The 26142-nt window shown below is 38.4% G+C and overlaps 1 protein-coding gene across 1 annotated transcript in view; it reads left to right on the forward strand.

The window, feature by feature from the left end:
- Positions 1 to 26142, forward strand: part of TINAG (tubulointerstitial nephritis antigen) — a 235398-nt gene that overhangs the window by 74104 nt on the left and 135152 nt on the right. The window contains exons 3-5 of the mRNA XM_063441731.1: positions 12059 to 12148; positions 19900 to 20014; positions 24870 to 24993. Of these exons, the coding sequence (XP_063297801.1) occupies positions 12059 to 12148; positions 19900 to 20014; positions 24870 to 24993 (329 nt within the window). The remainder of the gene's footprint in view (positions 1 to 12058; positions 12149 to 19899; positions 20015 to 24869; positions 24994 to 26142) is intronic.

Consider the following 26142-nt stretch of genomic DNA (forward strand, 5'->3'; position numbering starts at 1 on the left):
TTCTGCGCCACGCTAGACTTCCGCTGGACAGGTCGGCATAGAAGGTCAGTTCTGTGTTTTTGAACCGCATGGGTGTTTAACCCTGGAGGGCAGTGAGGATTGTCTCCTTGTCTGTTCCATTTCTGAAGGTAAGTATGGTGTCCCTTGTGGCCGTGGCCTTAGCGGGTTTCGGGATCCGGAAGATGCCCGTAGGTGTAATGGCTTTAGATTGGCCTGGGGGCAGCACTGAGGTTAACATGCGCTTGATCGTTTGTGGCAGCTCTACCTCTGGTAGCCCCTCCGGCATCCTCCTAACCTTTAGATTAAGTCTTCGCCTCGCGTCCTCCTGAATCGCGAAACGCCTTTCAAACAGCATGTTTTGTTGGCGCAGGTCTTGTATTTCCCGCTGCAGCGAGGCTATATTCCGCTGTTGTTCTTGGTTGGAATCCTCCAGTTTTGTTATTAGGCCCAATAGGCCTTTCAGTTCACCCCTGAGTGCTGTGACATCTGAGAGGATGTTCTTCTGTAGGTCCGCTAGCAGGTTTTTTAACACTCCGGTAGTGACCAGATCGGCATCGGGGTCTGTCCTGGGTTTATTGGGCTTTGCCCTCGGTTTTGGGTCTGGGGCTGGGATGTAATCCTCTTCATCTCCTCCTGTGTAGTCATCTGAGAAGTCAGAGCAGTCTCCGTGGAGCGCCGCCATATTGACTTCGCTCCGGCCTCGTGCTTGCTGCCACATTTTTCCTATCGTGAGCCCTGGGGCCACTTTGTCCGGCATCAACTTTCTGTGTTTACGTCCCATGGGGCTTGGGGCAGTTCTCTGTGCGGGACAGTGGTCAGTGGGGGCAGTATCGGCGGTACATTTGCGTGTTTTCTCAGTTCTATCACGGAGCTCCGGGATTGTGCGTCCGTTCACTTCGCTGCTAGGCTCCGCCCCCCCGTTTATTGCATTTTTTAAACAAAAACTTTTACTGGTAATATCATTGTCGTGATAAGCTTTACTTTTTTGAAAAACTCATATTTGTTTTCAGCGAAGTCCCCCAAGTATAACAATACCCCCCATGTAAAGGTGGTATGGTGTTTTGGAAAGTTACAGGGTTAAATATAGGGCTTGCCAATAAAAATCTCTGGACTGTCTGCCTGGGTTGTCAGGCAGGTCCCTCAAATTATATTTAATAAAATAAAATTATTATGTATAATAATAGTTAAATACATATGTTGAATGTCTGTGTGTGTGTGTGTATATATATTATTATTATTATTATTTTATGATTTATATAGCACCATCAGATTCCGTAGCGCTGTAATATGGGATATATATATATATATATATATATATATATATATATATAAATGCTCCTTCTGTAGTGCATTTATTTCCAGTTGTGACACTAGATTTCTCTTGAAAATGTTCAAACACAGAGCATCCACAAGGACATTTGCAGCTGCAAATAAATCAATGTTTGCTTCTTGGAATCTGTGTCCATTCTTGTATGTACTTCTTAGCCTTGCATTCGTACTGCATTTATGTTCAATGTATAGTTTAAATATTCGCTATAGTGTCTTATTACTTTGATTAGTTCCAGCAACGATGCCCTTGGTCTCTCCAGGGTGATCAAGACATCGTCCACATATACGTTGACTTTATGTTCTCCATTTTTCATCCTAAAACCCACAATTTTAATATACAAACGACACTCAATAACTGTGCATATTATCAGTTTCTGAACCGTACTGTCTCTAAAAAAAGTATCCCACTATTACATGTGAAAATGGTACCAAACGACTTATCCATCGCCTAATTGTATCTTTAAAGCTTTGAATTTGTTGTTTGTCTTTTCTTAAAATATATCTAAACTAAATTCTACCATCTAGTGTTGTTATTTCTAGGAATATTTTACTACTTTATCATGCTCTAATCTAGGTAATACATTAAAGTGCTCAGGATCTATTATTTTGTGTCCCAGTGTTTATACTCAACATTTCTCAACCTTTCTTATGTGTATTATTTACCATTTTTGTAACGATTTATTTTTATTTTCCCTTTTCCTCCACTTCTTCTTCCTTCCCTTTTAACTATCTATCCTATTGTATATAATAAACAGTATGGTGAGAGCAAAATATGTGGTAAATAAACCAAATGTGGATAATATATAAAACATGCAATATTACCATGTATCTGTATGTGTCCTAGAAATATAGAACACAAGACATAGTATAGCCTGTATATGGAAATAAAATAAATGGAGAAGAAAATATCTCACTCACATATTACTGAGCCGTTAGAAAGTGGCTCAGACTATAAGCGCCTTGATAAGTAAATAGGAGACCAAAATGCTGGAATTACGATATAAGGAGTTCACTGCAGATCCTCTACTTTCCTCCTGGACAGTTTTCACAAACACAAAACAAAGGTGTAGATACAGGAACAGAATCGTTATTTATACAATACAGCATAAAAACTGGATCTTCAATGAAGGATAAACTGCACAACACGTTTCGACCAATTGTCTTTTTCAAAGTGCTAAATCTAATAACAACTTGTCAAGTTTAAATATTCAAAAAAAGGCGCGTTTTCTATCTTCGTTACACAACTTCTGGTTTCCGGTTACGTCATTTCCCCTCAAAATACTTCCGGGTCAGCGGTCGTTTTTCTGTCACATAAAAAAGTTCCAAATGCGCATGTGCGCTAAAAAGTCTGAGTAAAACATCTAAATCTAATATTTAACAATGAACTGCATATTATACACGCTCAAAGAGATGAAAGATAATAATACAAACTAGAAAAGCTACAATTTCTGGGGAAATTGCGTGAAGTGTTCTTGCCTCCACCAGTGTTCTACAACTGGAGTGGGCGGAGTAACTGTTATTATTTATTTATATAGCACATTTAATTGCAACGTTGTTGCCCAAAGTGCTTCACAGTTACATTAAAACATGCATTTATAAAAACATTAGCAGGTGTACAAATGGCCCTGTCTATGACATCACTTGCTGCTCCAGCCTGGCACAGGTCAGAGTATTTTGGCGGTTGCCATCTTTAAATGGTCGTAGTTTAAAAACTATACATCCTACATCTAAGAGCTTTATATTGTGAGAATCACAAGACCCATACCTACATTTTGATGCATAGTATGTCTCTGAAGTATTACAAATGAAGGCAAGGTTGGAGTTTATAAATTGCCCTTCAAGTTTGACCTGGCTAGAGTGGAGTTTCAATGATTGACAATGGACGGCATGAGTTGCAAACAAATGGTCATATTGTGAAAACTATTCGGACTATGGCTTAGCCGTGGACATTTGGACAGCAGGGATAGCTGAATGTTTTGATATAAGATTTGTGTATGTGGGCTTGAACATGAGGGAGTAGTGGCAGTTTAGAAATCATGTCCTGATTTTTCAGCTTTTGCAAGCTCCCACTCTAGTTTTGAGTATTTTGCCATTCATTCCTATGGCACCAATTTCGCCACAAGAACGACGATATTCCGTGAAACATTTTTCACAAACGACAGTTTTCACAAATGCCAAACAAAGGTGTAGATACAGGAACAGAATCTTTATTTATACAATACAGCATAAAAAACTGGATCTCCAATGAAGGATAAACTGCACAACGCGTTTCGACCGATGGTCTTTTTTCAAAGTGCTAAATCTAATAACAACTTGTCAAGTTTAAATATAAAAAAAAAAAACGCGTTTTCTATCTTCGTTACACAACTTCCGGTTTCCGGTTACGTAATTTCCCCTCGAAATACTTCCGGGTCAGCGGTCGTTTTTCTGTCCCCTTCGAATGACGATCTTCCGGTTTCACGAAAACTTTTGTACACATAAAAAGCGTTATATAGACGACATTTTTATCATATGGGAAGGTAATAAAAGTTCCCTGGTTGATTTTTAGATAATTTGAATTCTACTGGAATATAAAACTTACTTATAATATTAGTGATCAAAGTATCACCTTTCTAGATTTGGATGTTTTCATAGAGTCTTACCAAATTAAAAGTAAAACCCATTTTAAAAAAGTGGATGTTAATAGTTTTATTGAATTACAAAGTTGCTATTTCAAACCTTGGCTTGCAAATGTGCCAAAATGACAGTTCCTCAGATTAAGAAGAAACTGTATGGACCTTAAAGACTATCGGAATCAATCAACGGACTAAGCACAACAATTTATAGATAAGGGATATGATCCAACCTCTATTAAAAATACTATAGAAGAGAGAGGTAGGAAGGAAAGAAATCAACTTTTGAAATATAAAAATAAAAATAAAGAAGAGAAAAAGAATGAGTCTATTCCCTTATTTTAAATTTTAGTACGAATAATAAATCAGTTTGTAATGTTTTTTAAAAACACTGGCATGTTTTAAAAGAAGATTCGGATATTTTACCTTTTGTAAGTGAACAGCCCACATTTATCTTTAGAGGGGCTAAGAATTTTAGGCAGATTTTAACAAAAAGATTTTTAGACAAAGAGAAAAGAGAAACTAATTTCTTAGACGGACAGAAGGGTTTTTATTATTGCAATGATTGCACAGGATGTAGATTAAGGAAAAGTCCAAGTAGAAGTATTAAAAAATTAACATCCAGGAGGAATTTAGAAGAAGAGTTTAAAATCCATACATTAATTACGTGCAATACAACTAATGTTATATACCTGTTAACCTGTCCATGTGGGTATCAGTATGTTGGAAAAACCACCAGAAAATTAAACATAAGAATGGGTGAACATATTAATAATATAAAAAAGAAATGTATGAACCATAGTGTCTCTAAACATTTTGCAGAACAACATGGAGGTAGCCCGGAAGGTCTTTCATTTTTAGGTATAGAGAAAATTAAAGTACACTGGAGAGGAGGATGTAAGGACAATATTTTAAGCAGAGCAGAGATGAGGTGGATGTTTAACCTCAATACCTTAACTCCAGATGGTTTAAATGTAGATTTTGAGATTACCTCTTTTTTATAATATTTTTACAATATTCTTGCATTTTAATTTATATTTATATCTAGATTTATATTTATTTTTATGGTATATTTTATGGATATAAATGTATTTATTACAATATGGGTATATAAGTCATGTTTAATACATTTATGGCTTATCTAATCATATATTCTTTCTCCTCTCTCCCCCTTTTTTGTAACATGGAATCTGCTGAGTTTCTATATGTGGTTAATGTTTTTATATTTTACATTACACATGTTTATGAATTGTATTGCACAGCCATAAGATATGTATATCTATTTTATTTTTAAGTGTTCTTGCATAGCAAGACCACTTAATATTATCTCACATATATATTATTAAGTGTTCTTGCATAGCAAGACCACTTAATGTAATCTCACCTATATATTATTAAGTGTTCTTGCATAGCAAGACCACTTAATGTTATCTCACATATATATTATTATTAAGTGTTCTTGCATAGCAAGACCACGATGTTATCTCACATATATATTTAAGTGTTCTTGCATAGCAAGACCACTTAATGTTATCTCACATATATATATTTATTCTTATTATAGCCAAATTTACCACCCTAACTCTTCCCACAGTTTTTACACTACATAGACAAAAATATAACAAAACGTGCGGATTGTTCCCGATTGGTGTGCTATTACTTTGTGGAACGTTTCGCCGAATGGTTCACGGAATATTGTCGTTCTTGTGGCGAAATTGGTGCCATAGGAATGAATGGCAAAATACTCAAAACTAGAGTGGGAGCTTGCAAAAGCTGAAAAATCAGGACATGATTTCTAAACTGCCACTACTCCCTCATTTTCAAGCCCACCTACACAAATCAAAACGTTCAGCTATCCCTGCTGTCATTAAAAATGTCCACGGCTAAGCCATAGTCCGAATAGTTTTCACAATATGACCATTTGTTTGCAACTCATGCCGTCCATTGACAATCATTGAAACTCCACTCTAGCCAGGTCAAACTTGAAGGGCAATTTAGAAACTGCAACTGTGCCTTCATTTGTCATACTTCAGAGACATACTATGCATCAAAATGTAGGTATGGGTCTTGTGATTCTCACAGCTCTTAGATGTAGGATGTATAGTTTTTAAACTATGACCATTTAAAGATGGCAACCGCCCAAATACTCTGACCTGTGCCAGGCTGGAGCAGCAAGTGATGTCATAGACAGGGCCATTTGTACACCTGCTAATGTTTTTATAAATGCATGTTTAAATGTAACTGTGAAGCACTTTGGGCAACAACGTTGCAATTAAATGTGCTATATAAATAAATAATAACAGTTACTCCGCCCACTCCAGTTGTAGAACACTGGTGGAGGCAAGAACACTTCACACAATTTCCCCAGAATTTGTAGCTTTTCTAGTTTGTATTATTATCTTTCATCTCTTTGAGCGTGTATAATATGCAGTTCATTGTTAAATATTAGATTTAGATGTTTTACTCAGACTTTTTAGCGCACATGCGCATTTGGAACTTTTTTATGTGACAGATAAACGACCGCTGACCCGGAAGTATTTTGAGGGGAAATGACGTAACCGGAAACCAGAAGTTGTGTAACGAAGATAGAAAATGCGCCTTTTTTTGAATATTTAAACTTGACAAGTTGTTATTAGATTTAGCACTTTGAAAAAGACAATTGGTCGAAACGTGTTGTGCAGTTTATCCTTCATTGAAGATCCAGTTTTTATGCTGTATTGTATAAATAACGATTCTGTTCCTGTATCTACACCTTTGTTTTGTGTTTGTGAAAACTGTCCAGGAGGAAAGTAGAGGATCTGCAGTGAACTCCTTATATCGTAATTCCAGCATTTTGGTCTCCTATTTACTTATCAAGGCGCTTATAGTCTGAGCCACTTTCTAACGGCTCAGTAATATGTGAGTGAGATATTTTCTTCTCCATTTATTTTATTTCCATATACAGGCTATACTATGTCTTGTGTTTTATATTTCTAGGACACATACAGATACATGGTAATATTGCATGTTTTATATATTATCCACATTTGGTTTATTTACCACATATTTTGCTCTCACCATACTGTTTATTATATTCTGTTGGTTTTATTTTGTGTGATTTGGAGTGACACACACTTGGTGATTTTGAGCAATTTTCTTCAATTTTTTTCTCCTCCCTTTTCTTTCTGTTTTCTATCTATCCTAGTGTGTCTTATCTTACTAATCTTTTCACACCCATATCTTCCTCTTCATTTAAGTTCTCTCTTTATTTCTTCTTTCTTCTTATACTCCACCATCTTTACTTCTCTAGCCTTTCTAATCCTTCTAATATCATGAGTGTTTTTCCCCTTTTACCTCCCTCCCTCCTCCCACCCTCTCTCTTATCGTGCAACTAAATTAAACCAATAGTGTACTATATTAGTTCAAAAGGTTCCTTTCTAAGTCCTAATATATAAATAGGGCTATCATGTCTGAAATTGAATCTTTCTATTTCCTCTCTTTTTCCAAAAATTAGTTGAAACTTAATTCAGCCCATTATTATTAACTATTATTACAAATATTCTATAAGAAATGTTTGTAAGAAAATAGAACAAAAGTGGTGGAGAGGTGAAAAAATAAAATTGAAGCTCCACACTCTTCTTAAAACCCAATTTGACCTATATTTCATATCCGTGCTCTCACTATTATACACACACGTCATAAATGCATTTCAGATACCGTTATCAACTTTGCTTGTAGATTTTACTTAATTTACTTTATATAACCATCTTATATTTTAATATGTTTCTTCCCCTCTTTCCTTTTACCATCTCCCAATCCTCAAGCATGACTTATTTTCCACTCTGCGCCCTTTTATCCAACAATTTGGTTATTTTCCCAAGTGAGTCAAAATATTCAGTCATCCCATCCACAGTTACTATGAGTTTGGTTGAAAACCCCACCTATATTTTATATTGTTTTCCCTTAAGCGAGTTGTAGCTGGCATAAACTGTTTTCTAGCTTTTCTTGTCTGGAAGGACAAATCTGGAAAAAAATTAATGTCCTTAACCCCTTAAGGACACATGACATGTATGACATGTCATGATTCCCTTTTATTCCAGAAGTTTGGTCTTTAAGGGGTTAAATGTCCCATATTTTATTACTTCTTGCCTTACAGCTCTTTGGGTTTTCTTTCTGAAGGTATAGGAGGAATAACAGCAGATAATTATAACTCTTAGTATCTCCTAAGGTAACCTTCTAGGTTTAGCTGTTTGATGAAATATTTCAAGAAAATCCACTTTGTCATCTATACTGACTTTTAGGGACTTGAAGAATTCGAATAGATACATTTCCATTTTATCTTGGGTAATAAGCTCCAGGATGTTCCTTATTCTCAGATTATTTCGGCTGCCTCTGTCTTCAATGTCTGTAATTTTTTCTTCTAACTCCAGTAGTCTTCTTTGCTGTTTGTCGATTATTTATTTCTATGTTGCTGCTGTGAATTTAAAATGAAAAAAAAATTCTTCATTTGTTTTGACTTTTTGTCCAATCTTCAACAAATCTTTTTTTAGGACAGCATAATTGCCCTACATTTCTTGTTTTATCTGTTCCAGCTGCATCACTAGACACTCCCTTAAATATTCCGGGGTTACCATTTGTTATTCCACTGGATCCTCCATTTCTGTACTTTTGTTTATATCTCGCTTTTCTTTAATTAGTGCGATTTTACTTCTGAGTCCTTAACTGTCAGTTTTCTGCAATGCTTTTATCTGCCTGTATCAATTTGCAACTCTCCGTATTTCTCCTTGTCGCCAAACCATATAGTGAGGATCCCCAATGAACGAGAAAAGACAATGCATGGTTCAAAGTGACTTCTAACATTTAATGGACTGTGTAACAGGTTATGTTCAAGAGGAAACAAGGGTGGTCATACAATCATTATCCAATCCTAACAAAATCATCTATCTTATCTTAACATCTTAACTTATAGCAAGCTTGCAGATGTATCTTCATGTTTAGGCCTTGAACAAAGCTAAGTTTCACTATAACTATGCACTTAAAATTAATATGTATACGCACTTAGAATTAATATGCTTTTACTACGCAGTTCTAAATCACACATTACTAAGCTGTTATGATCAAAGTGAGAAACACAGGAAATAAGGCCAACAGCAGAAACATACAGGATTTAACACCTACTACACAATGTTCTATAGCTCTTATCTAGGGGTATATTCACTAAGCATTGGATATAGATAAAGTATAATATTTCAAATAGCTGACATGCTTCAAGTTAGCCAATTTTGAAAAGATTGAGCATCCGGTCATCTGTGGCTTGAGCCTTGGGTCAGTATAGGCAAAGTGTATTATTCCCAACAGTCTTTTATCTTGTTTATCTTTCTTTTCTCTTAATTTTTTTAAACTGTTGTTCTTGCTCCGCAGGTTTCTGTAGGCCATTTTAGGCATTCTCTTGCTATTTCCTATATACTTGGCTTATTGCCTGGTAGGTGAGATAAAGATAAAGATAAATCCAACCACTTTTATGGGTGAAGGGGTATTAATTCAGAAGTATGCACTCGTTCTTTTGGTTAAACAGCTGTAGTTTTAAAACTTTTTGTTTTTTGTTAACACTTTTTCAAATCTATTACCCCTCTCTTTTCTTCCTCTCCTCTTTTAAAGTTGTATTATCTGTTATATTGTCTCAGGCTATAGTGATTTCATCTGAAAGAGGATTCTCAGTCCAAACACTTCTTTGGTTTAGCTCTGCCTCATTCACTAAACAGCAACTGTATTCCTTTCAGTGCTTTTTAAGTTTGTTCTTCTCTTTATGCAGAGATTTAATAAATCGTTGGGCTTGTATCTTCTTATATGTACCTGTATAGAGTATTATTAACAAATAGTAACCACAAAGCCCTTGCCAGTACTCACATGTTCTGCCCAATATTCTGTCAGTATCTCAATCATACGATCTCTGATAGTTTGCCTCCAAAATCCAGGCTCAATTATCTGCTGTTATCGATTTTCACCAGGTCTCATTATGAAGTTGTCCCTTTAATGCAATGGCTTCCTTCAATCCTACCCTTCAGTTCATTCCCTGGTTTGGTCCCTATTCCACCATATGGCAAAGCTAACTGCTACTCTTTTCCCTCAGAGTATGGGAAAGCAAATTTCAATGTTGGGCATCTCAGTGTCTCGGCATTGGGTACTGTTGCTCAGCTTATCCACGTAATGTGCATGCTAACGTGCAAAGTCACATCGCCATCCTGCCCCTGAGCAGAGATGTTTTCTAGTGTGAGACATTATTCTTGGGCTAGCACAAATAACATGGTCACTCTCATCTGAGCACTTTAAAGAAGATGGTGGGTATGTGCAAAAGGAACCATAAAACTTCTGCAAATACATTATTTCCTACATACAAATTGGTGGGGCACTGCTCGAAGTTCCCCCAATTGACAAGCCACCACTGGTTATTAGCAAATTATTCTTTGATATGAAATTATAGAGCCAATAAATACAATACAATTATAACCTTCAGCACAGTTCAAGCTATTTCACATTTATTAATATTTATAATTTTATTATTTATATAGCACCATCAGATTCCGTAGCACTGTACAATGGGGTGGACCAACAGACATGTAATTGTAACCAGTCAACTGTACTACAGGAAAAGAGAGGTGAAGGGCCCTGCTTAATGAGCTTACATTCTAGAGGGAGTGGGGTATAGTGACACAAAGAGAATAAGTAGGGGTAATAGAATAGGTTGCTAGAAAAGTATTCACTGACAGTTGCAGGAGAGGAGTCATGGGGAGATTGGGAAGGGGGGGAATAAAAACTCGCTAACAGTTTAATTCTTTATGAAGAAGTGTGTTTTAATGCCACATTAATTGCAATGTGGTTAGCTACTTCTTAAAAATGTTTGTACAATAATTGTTAAAGTAAGCAATTTCATCACAAAGTTTCATTTAGTTTTATCAAACTTTAACATGAATTACTCTATTCTAAGATTGCACTGAAAAAAATCCATTGTAAATAAATATATTTTAAATATGGGGTCTTGATGTCGCTTTCATTATGTTTAGTACTTTCTCCAGCCCTTTGTGTTCTGGCGTGTGCCTCTTTTCATTGCATTTTAATATTCAATATGGATGTACAGTTATATTGTGTCCTACTATAGCTAAGAAAATGCTACACATACTGAGTGTAACCCCTTGGCTGCCGGGGGTATGACTACCTCCAACAGCATTATTAACCAGCCCGGAACAAGCATTTTGGGCTGGCTAATGTCAAGTAAGGGCATATTTCTATGCACAGAATGTAATTCACAGGCTGAGAGAGGTCAGCTGACTCTCTCAACCAATGAATGGCAACAGGTCATTATCTGACATGGATCAAGGCTCACCATACAGCAGTGGCTAATGTAAAAGGGCAAACCGTTGCAAAACTGTGACTGGGCCACAGCATTTTTAGTTATTTAAAAAGTAAAACCATGAAGAACATAACAGTAGGCAAACGTTAAAGAAACACTTCAAGCACCATACTCACCACAACCTGCTATAGCCATGTTGCCCGGCGTGCTCTGGCATTCTCACATTGCAAGTAAGCAAAGTTTTAGAATGGTTTGACAACCAATATGCAGTCTGTTATTATATTCTTTATTACATATCAGAGATATTCTTTGTCTTAACAATGTTGTATTGCATATATTGCAAAAAAAAAGATAAAACAAATTTCAATAAAAAATATTTGAAAAGAATTGTCTGACACTGGATATTTGAGATGCTCATATTATTGAATATCACTGCACTTACCTCTAAAAAGCGCTGTACTAGTTTATTCTTCTTACACCTACAATCCTGCTACATTGTTAATATCTGTTTTATCTTGCAGAACATGTTAATTATTTGTTTGTTTAGATTTATTGCACATCTGCATTTTACATCTAATGTCTGTTATGGTTTGTTTTTTTCAATAAAATACATAATTTTACTTTTGATTTAGATATATTTTAAATGTTATTTTGTCTTATATTCCATGTTTCCTCTTTTTTCATGTTTATTTAATAATGAGCAAATACTTCAACAATACCATTTTGAACACATAGAATAGTGCTTTTGCTATGTTCTAGACTACTTATAGTGATGCATTGTTTTTTACAGTACATGCTTTGAAAACCAGTGGATATGTACTCAACATATTTGTCTTGTAGAAACTGATCTAATTAAAGACATTAATTCTAAAGAATATGGGTAAGTTAAAAAAAAAAAAAAACATATGTGCTGTCAGCCCTTTTCATGTATTTGCAGAATTCCATTCCAAACTGAAAATATTGCATTTCATTAGCCTAATATATTTTCAACATAATCAACTATGTGAATAACTTTATGCTACTATGATGGTACCTGGATGCCAAACCTGGATGCTGTAACATGACTACAAGCACATCATATAGTAAGTATTTAACAACAAAAAATATACAGTGTAGCTATTTAAAATTATTTTATAGTAAAATATAATCTTAAAAAATCTAGAAATAATTGAAACAATGTTTACTGACACTATGCCCCCTTTAAATAAAAAAAGATTAAAATAATTGGGGGTGGAGCCTGATCTGCAAGATGCATGTTAATATTTTCTGCAGATTTTCAGGGAATATTTCCAGATACCGAGCTAGTACTTTTGCCAACGTATATACAGCAAGAAAAAAAAAAATGTCACACCCTTACACCACAAATAGTGCTCTGTGGATACAAAAAAAAAAATTAACTTTACTTATAAATCACAGCTTCCCAGGGTAACAGCTTACCACAACAACAAGTTATGTATGTAGAACAAGAGATGTGATACAACTGTAGAATCTGAAAGAAATATATCAACAGAACATTAGTTATAGTAATAGTGTAATATTGCCACAAATTAATAAAGTGACACACTGCTTAGATCGCACTCAAATAAGTTGTAGTAAAATTCACCTTAAGAGTGCCTCACTTAATGGTAGTGGGGGGCTGCACAGACCTCCTCACTTTCACTGATGCTTCAAATGACCTCATAGCACCACAACAACCAATACAATCATATCAGAGTACACAACATAACAGGATGTGTAAAACACACAGGTGCTGTATAGAATGTAACTTTGTGTGGCAACAAGTGGGCATGGCACTTTTTGTAATTATGAGAAATTCAGGCTAGGCATATATGTCACATGCTGAATAAAATGATGGAACAGTAAAACAATGCAAGACATGTTAGTTACTCTCAGGTAGCTAGGTTTGAAAGAACCAAGGTTCAATTTAGATCAAGCACATTTGCGAGGATAATATAACATGACAAACTAGACATAAGGGTGAGGGAGATTCAGGCTAAGCATACATGTCACATGCTGAATAAAATGTTTAAACATAACACCAAGGTATGATATATTAATTCCTCTCAGGTATTTAGATTTGAGAGATCCAGGGTTCGATTGATATCTAGCACTTTTCATGCAAGGACAATAAAACATAACAAGCTATACTAAAGATGTCATGCTTAGGTAGAGAAATTATTCCACTGGCACTTGAAGCCTTATCGAGAAAGCATTCTATGCTCTATATGAAAAAGCAATACAAAACAATAAAGACAACATGGCAAAATTGCCAGCCTCCTGCCCACAGACTATGGGCCCTGCAGGGAAACCTGTAAAAGACTACCGAAGTTGACCGACCGTTAGCACTGATTTCATAGAACTGTTTTGGGCATGAGACCATGCGTGCGGTCGGTCAAAACTATGTCTTCCATGAAATTCATATGACTATGACTTCCATTAAATTCCTGAATTCCTGGTTTCCATGGGTTTTGGGGGTACTTTTAAGATACTGTTAAAAAGTATGTTTTTCTGTGCTTGGAGATAATTGGATTAGATTAGTACAGTTCCTGATTCAATTATCTCCCAGGCACAGAGTAGGGATAATCTTATTTGTGTATGGGAGTGTCCTGGACCTGAGAGACAATGTCATTGTGTGGTTGTTTTTGCTGTAGTCTGCTCTCAGGTCCATAGGGGAGGGCCCCTTGCATGGGGATATGCCTATAAGGCCAGTTGTGGCTGCCTACCCTCAACATAGAGTGTCATCTCATGTGTAGGGGGGACAGCTGGGGATTGCTATATCACTATACTCCTCTGGGTTTTAATCACTTGCTCTTGTAAGAGCAGCCTGCTACACTCTGTGGAGTAGGAACGGTCTGCCCACTGGAAGCTGGATCCTGGTCTTGTGTCCAGGGTGGGTGGAGGACGGTGAGACCCCAGCCAAGCTGTAATGCTGGAAGTGGGGACTACGGTGCTGATGGTGTCTGTTGGAGTGCTTGGAAGTACTCAGAGGTACTAGGAGGCAGTGATTGGCAGAGGCACCCAGTCGGGGTGCCAGGCGGTCTGTCACAATTAGTCTATTTGTTAAGTCCCCTTAAAAATTGGCGCTATGTGAATACCAATTATAATAATAGTAATTATTATTATATGAGTAACTTTGTATTGAATGCAGCTTTGTGTATTGTATACGACCATTAGGGGTGGAGAATATGAAGTTAAGCAGACAGATCCTACAGAGTTAATGAGTTGCATCAAATTATAGAGGAAGAATCCAGGGTCCCTTACAAACTAAAAACTTAATCAGTCACAAATGATATATAGTATATATAGTTTATCATAGCGTAAGGAATTGGAAATTAAATACTTACATTTTCTCCAGCATTGCCTATGATGCAATCATACAGAGCCCATGGATATTCCACTAATGTGCTACACTAGGTGATTAACCATGATTAAGAACACATATCCAATCAGGGCACTCTAGCCTATGGTGTTGGTATGCTGGCCTAATTTCTACCTCATCTTAAGCTTCTCTAGAAAAGTGAATTTGGTGTCCATGGCCGGACTGGGAATTCAAAGCAACCCAGGAAAACAAAATGTATGCTAGCCACTTACGTCCTTGTGCCACGTAATATATATGTGTATATATGTATATACACGCGCACACACACACACACACACACACACTTATATATATATATATATACTTAATACAATGTTAAACAAAAATCTGCACACCAGTCAAGCCATAAGACTTGCTTTTCCCACAGAAATCCCAAAACTGCAGCGATGTTGCAACCGCAAAGGATTCTGGGTGGGCATATGCAAATTAGTTCAACAAAGAATCACATTTTTGCCTCATTCCATTTTAAACATGGATTCCTTTTAATCTGTGTTTGCAGTATACAACTGCTTGGAACACAATTTAGGAAAAGATGCAAAACCAGTGAACCACTCATGGACAGCTGTTTCGTTGTTAATGCAACTCATCAGCATGAGGTTGGTTACTGGTTTGCTTATTGAGGCTTGGTAGTGCTTGGGAAGCAAAATCCTCAATAAGCAAACCAAAATATGCACATCCAGCACTTTATGTAAGTGTTATTTTTTATATGTACAAATAAATGCTACGTTTTAAAAGATACCTTTTGGATTTGTATATATATATATATATATATATATATATATATATTTGTATATATATACAGACACACACACACACACACACACTATGTTTATAAAGTACTAAATGAAATAATTACTATAAAAGAATCAATCAGTAACATTATCATTGAATTGAAAAAGAAACATACAAATAATAAATTATGTAGAAATTAAATGTATTATTGATATGTTTATTTTTTAATTCAATAAATTGGTCCTTTCAGGGAAAAATTATTATATAGTAAGTATACTCAAATGCAGGCACAGACAGTCTCACTGACACAAGCACACTGATACACAGGCTCACAGACAGACAAGGTCACTGACACAAAAAACATATGGTCTCACTGACACACATAAGCAAGCTTACTGGTACACAGACAAACTTACTACAGACAAACTCACTTGTATACACACACAAGCTTACCACAGACAAACTCACAGACACAAAACATCCAAGCTCATTGACACACACACACACACACACATTCACTACAAACAAGCTCAGTAACACACATGTTCACTACAGACAAGCTCATTGACACACACACACACACACATACACACACAAGCTCACTACAGGCAAGCTCACTGACACACTCACTACAGACAAGTTCACTGATACACAGATATGCTCATTACAAACAAACTCAGTGACACACACAAGTGCACTGACACACAAATGCTCACTACAGACAATCTCACTGCACACATGCTCACTACAGCCAAGCTCACTGACACACACACATGCTCACTACAGACAAGCTCACTGACACACACACAAGCTCACTACTGACATGCTCACGGACACACTCACTACAGACTGATACACACATATGCTCACTACAAACAAACTCAGTGACACACACAAGTGCACTGACACACACACACATGCTCACTACAGACAAGCTCGCTGACACACCCACTACAGACAAGCTCACTGACACACCCACTAAAGACAAGTTCACTGCTACACACATATGCTCACTACAATCAAACTCAGTGACACACAAATGCACTGACACACAAATGCTCATTACAGCCAATCTCACTGTACACATGCTCACTACAGCCAAGCTCACTGACAAACACATGCTCACTATAGACAAGCTCACTGACACACACATGCTCACTACACACAAGCTCACTGACAGGCACACACAAGCTCACTGACACAAACATGCTCACTACAGACAAGCTCACTGACACTCACATGTTCACTAAAAACAAGCTTAGTGACACACACATGCTCACTAAAGACAAGCTCACTGACACACACAGATGCTCACTACAGACAAGCTCACTGACACACTCACTACAGACTAATGCACACATATGCTCACTACAAACAAACTCAGTGACACACACACAAGTGTACTGACAAACACATGCTCACTACAAACAAGCTCACTGATACACACACACACACAAACACACACATGATCACTAGATATGAGCTCACTGACACACACACACATGTTCACTACAGACAAGCTGACTGACACACACATGCTCACTACATACAAGCTTACTGACAGCCACACACAAGTTTACTGACACAAACATGATCACTACAGACAAGCTCACTGACACACACATACTCACTACAGACAAGCTCACTGACACACACACTCAGTACAGCCAAGCTACCTGACACACAAACATACTACATACAAGTTCACTGACACACATACTTGCATGCTCACTACAAACAAGCTCAGTGATACACACACTCACAGGCTCACTGACAAACACGATCACTGAAACACACATGTCCACTACACAAAAGATCACTGACAAACACAAGCTCACTGACACAAACATTCTCACTGACAGAAATGCTCACTGACACACACACAGGTTCACTACACACAGATGCTCACTATACACACTCAATATAGACACAGTATTTAAACTCTACTTGGCACTGGAGACTGTGGGAGATCAAGTTTTTTTTTAGAGGCCATTTTCAGGCCTCTTCCTGCAGCAAGGTCCGCTGCTTGAGTGCTGGAGGCGGAGCTTACATGTTGGGCCAGGGCATACATGCTGAGGAAGGGGCTGGGAATCAGGAAGGAAGAATGACAGGTACTCCCTCTGGCCATCAGCAGTCGTGATGTGGCAGCACCAGCCCCCAGCACCTGCCTCCTAAAATCCCTAGGACTGGCAGAAGCTGTCAGAGTCCAAGCGAAAAATGATTTAAATAAAACATTAGGGCTTCCTGCTGGCCCCAGGTGCCGTGGCCCACCGGGAAAATTCCTGGTATCCCGGTAGGGCAGTCCGGCCCTGTATATGTAGACTGTAGGAATAATACAGTATATGCACTGTAGTTGCTGTGATAAAGAGCAAAATAAACCACCTGTATGTGTGTCCCCTTGTTCTTCCTGTCACTTCGTTCCTAACCTTTATGACTAACACAGCCTCCTAAGCTTAGGATTGTTTTACATTAAATGTAAGTTAAAGAAAATGTATACATTATACAATATGTATGTAATATGTGTATGAAATACGTATAGAACACAATTCTAAGAGCACAACGTTTTGTTCCCTCTACCTCATCTATTAATAAAGCAATGTGTACCTTCGCCATCACACACTTTAAAAAGAAATGGTGAGTAAACGTGTCTTTAAAATATGTTGTGGAACATGCATAATTAAGCTTAACTGGTTGAAGCTTTCAGTGTGTATGGCTTTCAGGATCATATATAGCTGTAAAAAATTATGTTTGAAAGTGCTGAAAAATAAAAATGCTTGCGAAGTTAAACTTTCAATACTAAAATACAGAAAACCAAAATATATTTCAGTTTAACATTGTTACCCATTATTATTATTATTATTATTGCTATTTATATAGCGCCAGCAGATTCCGTAGCGCTTTACAATCTTATTAGAGGGGGGATTTAACTATAAATAGGACAATTACAAGAAAGATTACAGGAACTATAGGTTGAAGACCCTGCTCAAACAAGCTTACAGTCTATGGGAGGTGGGGTATAAAACACATTAGGATAGGAAATAGCAATCAAATAAGGTGGGAGTGAAACAGAGCTGGAGGAGACAGTAAAGTGCTGCCCTTTAGGAGAGAGCCAGGTATGTGAGGTAGAGGTTACTCTGTGAGGCCATAAACTTTTCTAAAGAGATGGGTTTTAAGGCACTTCTTAAAAGTTAGAAGACTAGGGTTGTGTCTGATGGCAGTAGGCAGGCTATTCCATTGGAATAGTCTGCCACGAGAAGTCCCGCAAGTGCGGGTTGCCCGTACGGGTGCGAGCAGCGGACATGAGAAGGTCACGGGAAGAGCGGAGAGACCGAGAAGGGGCATACCTTTGGATCTGTGAAGAGATATCAGAGGGGCTAGAATTGTTCAGTGCTTTATAGGTATGGGTTAGCACTTTTAATTGACTCCTATATGATAAAGGAAGCCAATGTAAGCCAATGTAAGGACTGAAAATCAGTCTGGCGGCAGCATTCATTACAGACTGTAGCGGGACAATACGGCTTCTGGGAAGTCCAATTAGGAGAGAGTTACAATAATCCATGTGGGAAATTACTAGAGCATGGACAAGCTCTTTGGTAAGAAAGGGGCAGATTAACCTTTCCGATAAGATATTCCGACAATGAAAATTTGTGTTATTTAGTGTTGTTTTTCTACAATTCAAATCAAGACAGGAACATTTAGTAGTAATATGGAATCAGTGGTGGTAAAAAGGTAGCTCCCACGATTGTTTTAAAACTATAGCTTCCATGATGCTTCATCATTCTAAAAGCATTCAAAGGTATACCACGCATCATCAGAGTTGAAGTTCTACAATAACTGGGGATCTACCTTTTGAACATCCCTGCTTTAAATCAATAACTTCTGCACTCATCAAATAGAGGTTATGCTTCTTTTCTTTAAAAACATGTATATGAAAACATTCAAACATATTTAATTAATACTGCATTTAAAATATTACTTTTATTATTACTGAAATATTATAACTTTTATGTTATTTAACCCCTTAAGGATGGCGGGCGTGCTATGCTGTCCTTGGGGACCCGTCTCTAAACGTCGGCGGGCCATGACATTGCCACTTTAATGCTTACACTTCCTTTATTGCAAATTCTGTTTAGAATTTATTATCTCCAGCTTTGTTAATAGCTTGCTGGCCCCTGCAGGAGCCTCCTTTATGTAACTAACGTTCTGTTTACAGAGCAGGAGATAAAAGCATTTCAAATAAGTTACATCTGATAGAAAATTAAACCAATTTGTTTTCATGCAAAACTTATTGATCTCATGAATGATTGTTTTGGTGAATATAGTGTCCCTTTAAAATTGTGTAAATTTGTATCTCTATATCCAAGAACAGTATTTTTAATACAAAATATCTATTTTATGCTATGTTTATATGTTAATTAGGCATCCAATTTATTTAAATCAGGGTTACGCTAATATTTTTAAGCAAAAATAACTTGTAACAGTGATGTGGTTAATGTCATATTTTTGATTGCGTTGCATAGATGGAAAGCAGAAAATCACAGCGATTTCTGGGGGATGACCTTAAGTGAAGGATTTGACTATCGCCTGGGTACTTCATCTCCATCCCCTGCTTTACTCAGCATGAATGAAATGACAGTAAGCTTTTTGTAATCATTCTTAAATGTATAGTAAAGAACTAATAAGCTTGTTTCATGAGTGCTTCTGTTTAATTGGTTTATATGTATCCTTCCATATTTTGGATATTTTGGACCTGGCTTATTACAATGTTTTTGTGCTGTTAGTGAACAGTTTAATAAGAGAAAAATGTAGTTATCTCCAGTACCCTAATATGGGATTATTTTCTCTTCATATACTCATCACCATATTACATAAAGTTATATGGTTAATGTTAGAGTTAGGGCAAAATGTAGGGCTAGGGAAAAGGTACCATAGGGTTCCTTTAATCTTATGGCAGTTGCAGAAGATACATGGTCCAATCTGCTTAATATTGGTGGGAGTCACACTATTTTCAGCAGTTGCCATCAATTTAGCTCATTTGTTTTCTGGGACTTTACACACTGACACATTTCAGGAATTTGCCCAGATTGTTGCCAGTCCAGGCAGCTAAGCAAGTTAAGCTTAAATTAATGCTAATAAACTCAAATACCTATAGTCAGGGCCGGACTGGGAATTAAAAGCAGCCCTGGAAAAAAATATTTACCAGCCCCATAATGCGTCGCGCCAGCATAGTGTGCAGGTACAGAGTTAGAAAAGAGAACTTAAAATGAAAAATGATTACTCCAACGTAAAAAAAAGCACTCATAGGCTTCAAAATAAACAAAAGTGCTGATTTATTTTAAGCAGACGTGCCTTTGCATGTAATCAATGTTTCAGTCCAACTACCTTGACATATTAAGAAAAGCTTGGTAATGGGACTGAAATGGTGAATGTATGTAGGGCACAACTGTAAAAAATTGACGTTATCTTGTTTATTTTGAAGTCCTGTGGGTGCGCTCTTTACTTTAAATATGTTATTGTGCTGGAGTATGCACCTAGCAACAAGACTCGGACAATATCTGCTCATTACATATGGTACATATTAATGAAATTTCTCGTATTATGCATATATAAATGTACATTAACATATGTGTAAATATAATAGGCATAATTATATATATATATATATATATATATATATATATATATATATATATATATATATATATATATGTATATATATATAACATGAAAAATACCGGCACTCAAGGATTTTCAGCAAATCAAATCTTCATTTATTTCGAAGAAAAGAATCAACGTTTCAGCTCCTCACAGGAGCTTTCATCAGGAGCTGAAACGTTGATTCTTTTCTTCGAAATAAATGAAGATTTGATGAAAATCCTTGAGTGTCGGTATTTTTCATGTTTTGTATTATTTAGCCACCAGAGCACCAGGTTTTTTATATATATTTATATATATATATATATATATATATATATATATCTAATATACATGTCATATACCAGTGGCGGATCCAGAGCCTGATCCCGGGAGGGGCACTTGTAGATTATTTAAAGAATAAATCCATACACAATAACCACTACTGCTCTGTGTAGTGGTTATGGTTCAAGGAGTGCCGGGGCCCCCTCACAGAGTAAGTAGTCAAACCGTTTAAGAGCTGTTTGACAACTTACCTGGGGTCTGCTGGGATATGGGGCTGTAGTAGGGTATAGGAGCAGTGGTGCAGTGTGTGTGAAAGGTTCAGTGTATGTGTGTGCGGGGGGGGTGTAGTGTGTGAATGCGTAGGGTGTGTGGGGAAATGTGTGTATGGGAGGGCTGTGAATGTGTGTGTGTGGGGGGGGCAGGCAATGTGTGCATTGGGGCAGTGTGTGAATGTGTATGGTGTGTGTGTGTGGGGGCAGTGTGTCTATGGGGCTAGAGTTCACTCTCAACACTGCAACCACCAGGAATTCATGGTGGTCGCAGTGGTAATATTGAACTCTAGCCCATAGCTCCAGGGCTAGAGTTCACTCTCGTGAGAGCCGGAGCATTGCCGTGGTAACCGCGGCAACGCTCTGTGCTCGTGCGAGAAGGACGCAGAGGAGCCTGTGGAACGGGGAGGGAGATCGGCTGGCAGTGGAGAGCCTCATGGGGGGGGAGAGAGTCTCCCCTCTCCTTCCCAGTCTCTCTCTTCCCTCTCTGCCTCTTTCTCCCCCTCCCCTTGTGTGTCTTTCTCCTTTCTCCCTCTGTCTCTTTCTCCCCCATATCTCTCTTCCCTCTGTCTCTCTCTCCTCCACATCTCTCTTCCCTTCTGTCTCTTTCTCCCCCTTTCTCTGTGTGTCTCTCTCTCCCCCACATCTCTCTTCCCCTCTGTCTCTCTCTCCCCCACATCTCTCTCCCCCCCTTTCCCTGTGTTTCTCTCTCCCCCATATCTCTCTTCCCCCTCTCTCTCTCCCCCACATCTCTCTTCCCCTCTGTCTCTCTCTCTCCCCCACATCTCTCTTCCCCTCTGTCTCTCTCACCCACATCTCTCTTCCCCTCTGTCTCTATCTCACCCACATCTCTCTTCCCCTGTCTCTCTCTCCCCTTCCTCTCTCTCCCCCTCTGTCTCTCTCTCTCCCCTTCCTCTCTCTCCCCCTTTCCCTGTGTGTCTCTCTCTCCCCCACTGTCTCTTTTTTTCCTCCGTCCACCATCTTTCTATTGCCCCTTTTTTCCCTCTGTGTCTCTCTCTCTCCTTCCCCCATCCTTTCCCAGTGCCCCTCTGTTTTATTTCCCCCCCTCTCTTCCCATTTACCTGAGAGGAGTCAAGGACTCAAGGGGGCCGGCCGCACTCCACGCTGGAGCCGCCGGACCGGGTGGCAGCCTTGGCGGTCCGGCGGCACTCCTGTCAGGCTGTCACTAATGCAGACTCGCTGAAGGCTGATGGAGGAGTATAGGAGCAGTGGTGCAGTGTGCACCACTCGCTGAAGGCTGACGGAGGAGGGAGGAGCATGTCTCTATACCATGCTCCCTCGCAGTTCCCACAATTCCCAGCACAGGAACCGCGAGGGAGCATGGTACAGAGACATGCTCCTCCCTCCTCCGTCAGCCTTCAGCGAGTCTGCATTAGTGAAAGGAGTGCCGCCGGACCGGCGGCTACAGCGCGGAATGCGGACGCCGGCCGGCCCACTCAGAGTGTGTGCCACCGGACCGGCCACCCGGTGGCACACACTTGCTCAGAGCAGCCCCCAGGTGCCGCGGCCCACCGGTAGGCCAGTCCGGCCCTGCCTATAGTTCTTTTCTTTCAATTCTGTTTAGTTTTATTGCAGTGCTGTGAAATGTCTTGCTGTTTTCAGTAGTGTAACCCTCCTCCTTCAGTAGACACCCTCCTCTCACATTTCAATATGTTCCTGACTGTCATTCTCTGAAAGAAACATACCTTTTTCAGCCAATGAAAATAGAGGCATGTCTTATCTAATGTAAGGAATGTTCATAGCTCAGACTGCAATGCAAAGTCTCTCTCCCTCCCTTCCTGTAATGCAAGTAATACATTCTCTCCCAGTCCCTGTCAGCAGGACTGGCCTTAGGTGTTCAGGTGCCCTGTGCGAGACAATCTTGTGGCGCCCCCCTCCATACTAGCTGAAGCCCTAGGAGCTGAAGACGGCCCATGGGATCAAGATGGCGGCACCTGCGAGGGACAGATTCAGGTAAATAAATCTCACCTTACCTGCCCCCACCCAGCCACCAGACTCCCAGAATGGATGTATCCATCGGGGGTCTTCAGCAAAATCCCCAGACGGTGACATGGTCACTGCAGCTTAATGGTATAATCCACAAAGGCATTAGCAAAATCAGAGCACCATAGTCTAATTGCTCAGGTAATGTCATTGTCAGGGATACATAAACTGTCATTTGGTAGTAACATTCACATTTGTGTCTTAACTTAAAAATATGAATTTGAGAACCAAAAGCCACTTTCAGGCCCATTCACAATCTGCTGCCTCCATCCCCTTCTACAAAACGCCTGCCCCCCAAATCTACAAAAATCCTGCCCCACAAATCTACATAACCCCTTGCTCCCCCTCTACAAAAAAAAAACCCTGGCCTCCTTCTACATAAAAACCCTCTCCACTTCTACAAAAAAACACTGACTCCCCTTCTACAAAAATAACCCTGCCGCCCCAATCTACAAAACCCTCTGCCCCAATCTAGAAAGCCCTCTGTCCCTCCTTTTACAAAAACCCTGTTCCCCTTCTACAAAACCCCTGCCACCCCTTCCATAAAAACCCTGCCACACAGCTTGCACACCCTAGATGCCGGTCCTGGCTGTCAGCCAGCCTCCCAAACCAGTGTTATCCCCTTCCCTGTCAGCCAACCTCCCTACCCACTGTTAACTCCTCCCCTACCAGTTCCTGTAAGCCAACCTCTCTACTCAGTGTTAACCCCTTCAGCCCGTTAATCGAGAGATATATAGATGAGAGAGAGAGAGAGAGTGTGTGTGTGTGTGTAGCCATTGGTGGACAGTTCGGCTGCAATACAGGAAGCAGGGAGACAGTAAAAAGTAAAGGGGGAAATTACATTAAATCAGAAGGGATGCAGTAAATCTGACCAAAGTAAAGATTAAAACAGGTAATTCTTCAGCTAATTTTTACACTAGTTAAGGGAAAAAAAAACTTTTAGTGACAGTAGGTTTACTGTTCTGGGGATAAAGGAATATGCATTTGTTTTACCTATACAGTCTCTTTTTTCATACAATACAGGCTTTCTCTGTATTCTTCTTATGTTGGTCTCTTTCTATATTGAATAAATTTAGAGGGAAGGATGGATGTATGAATGGATGGATAGATTTTACTGTCAGTCTATCTATCAAAATTGGAATCTTGTGTAGTCAAAAGTATCAGTAATTTGAATTCTGATTTTATCTCTATGGCTAAAATGCATTGCAAAAAGTATTGGATCTGTTCATGTGCTGTGTGATTTTCATTTGTCCGTAAAATGAAAATGATTTCTAATCAACTGGAGCTTTTGTTTTTAGGGTCGCGTGTCCTTGGATGAAGAATTTCCATTGTTCTTTATTTCTTCATATAAATGGCCTCAGTACATACATGGACCCTTAGATCAAAAGAACTGTGCCGCATCTTGGGCATTTTCAACTGCAAGTAATAAGCATTCTTATTACACTCTAAGCAAAACTGTTATTTTTCCAAATTGTATTAATTATTTTATATACATTTTTTATTTAACAAACATCTTAAAACATGTTAATGCATTGTGTTAATACATTTGTTTCATAGTATTAATTTGATGTTGAATCATTAAGCTTGCCTAACACAGACTGCTATTCCTTTAAATTTGGACCCTTTAAATGGAAATGTCAATCTGAAAATTGAATTTAAGATATTGTCTGCACATCATTTTGTATTGCTTACATTTCTTGCTGATTTTTTTTTGAATTAATTTACCTAACCTCAGCTTTTATCTCTCTTTTTTTCTAAAACCACTCAATAACAATATATTTAAATGGTTACTCCTAACTACCATAATCACTTATGCTTTTAATAGTGGTCAGGATGGTAGTAGTCTGTAAGTTCAGTGTTTCTGCTTGCACCTTGGCACTTGTCACTCTGTGCCAAACCTCTGGTTCACTTTAAGTGCCACCAAGAAGGTCAACTTGCAAAGTGAGAATTGTAGGGCAAAGATGTGAGTAGCAGTTGATTGGAAAGTCATCTCATTGGCGTTAGTATGAAGCAACATTCACGATATGCACACAGTGGGCATCAGTTTAGTGCACACGTAAACAATTGCACACATGTGACAGCTCTTTTTTTTTTTTAAATCTTTTTCTAGGAAAAAAAACATTATACAATGTGGTGGTGCTGGTGTCCATCCTCTTGTTCACCCACCTGAAAAAAAATATGAAATTACTCCCACTGTACCCTCTTTTTTCTAAAGCCATTGCACTGCCTTCCTAAATCTTGCGGTGCCTGCTACCTCCTCAGTGCATTTGGGAGAAGCTGGCGGGCCACTGTTTTGTTTTTTTTTCACACTGACTTATTTTTCAAAGGAGAAATTAAATGGCCATGGGCATTTGATAACCCATTCATGTTTTTCACCCTGAAAAAAATGAGCTCAACTAGAAAAATGACTCAACTAGACAAGACAAAACTACTTAATTGATAGGTGTTTAACCCCTTAGGGACACATGACATGTGTGACATGTCATGATTCCTTTTTATTCCAGAAGTTTGGTCCTTAAGGGGTTAAAAACAGAGGGTGCAGCAGCAACAAGTGAAATTTAATTTTAGAAT

This window comes from Pelobates fuscus, chromosome 2 (assembly GCF_036172605.1).
Source record: "Pelobates fuscus isolate aPelFus1 chromosome 2, aPelFus1.pri, whole genome shotgun sequence".
In the NCBI taxonomy this organism is placed as follows: Eukaryota; Metazoa; Chordata; class Amphibia; order Anura; family Pelobatidae; genus Pelobates; species Pelobates fuscus.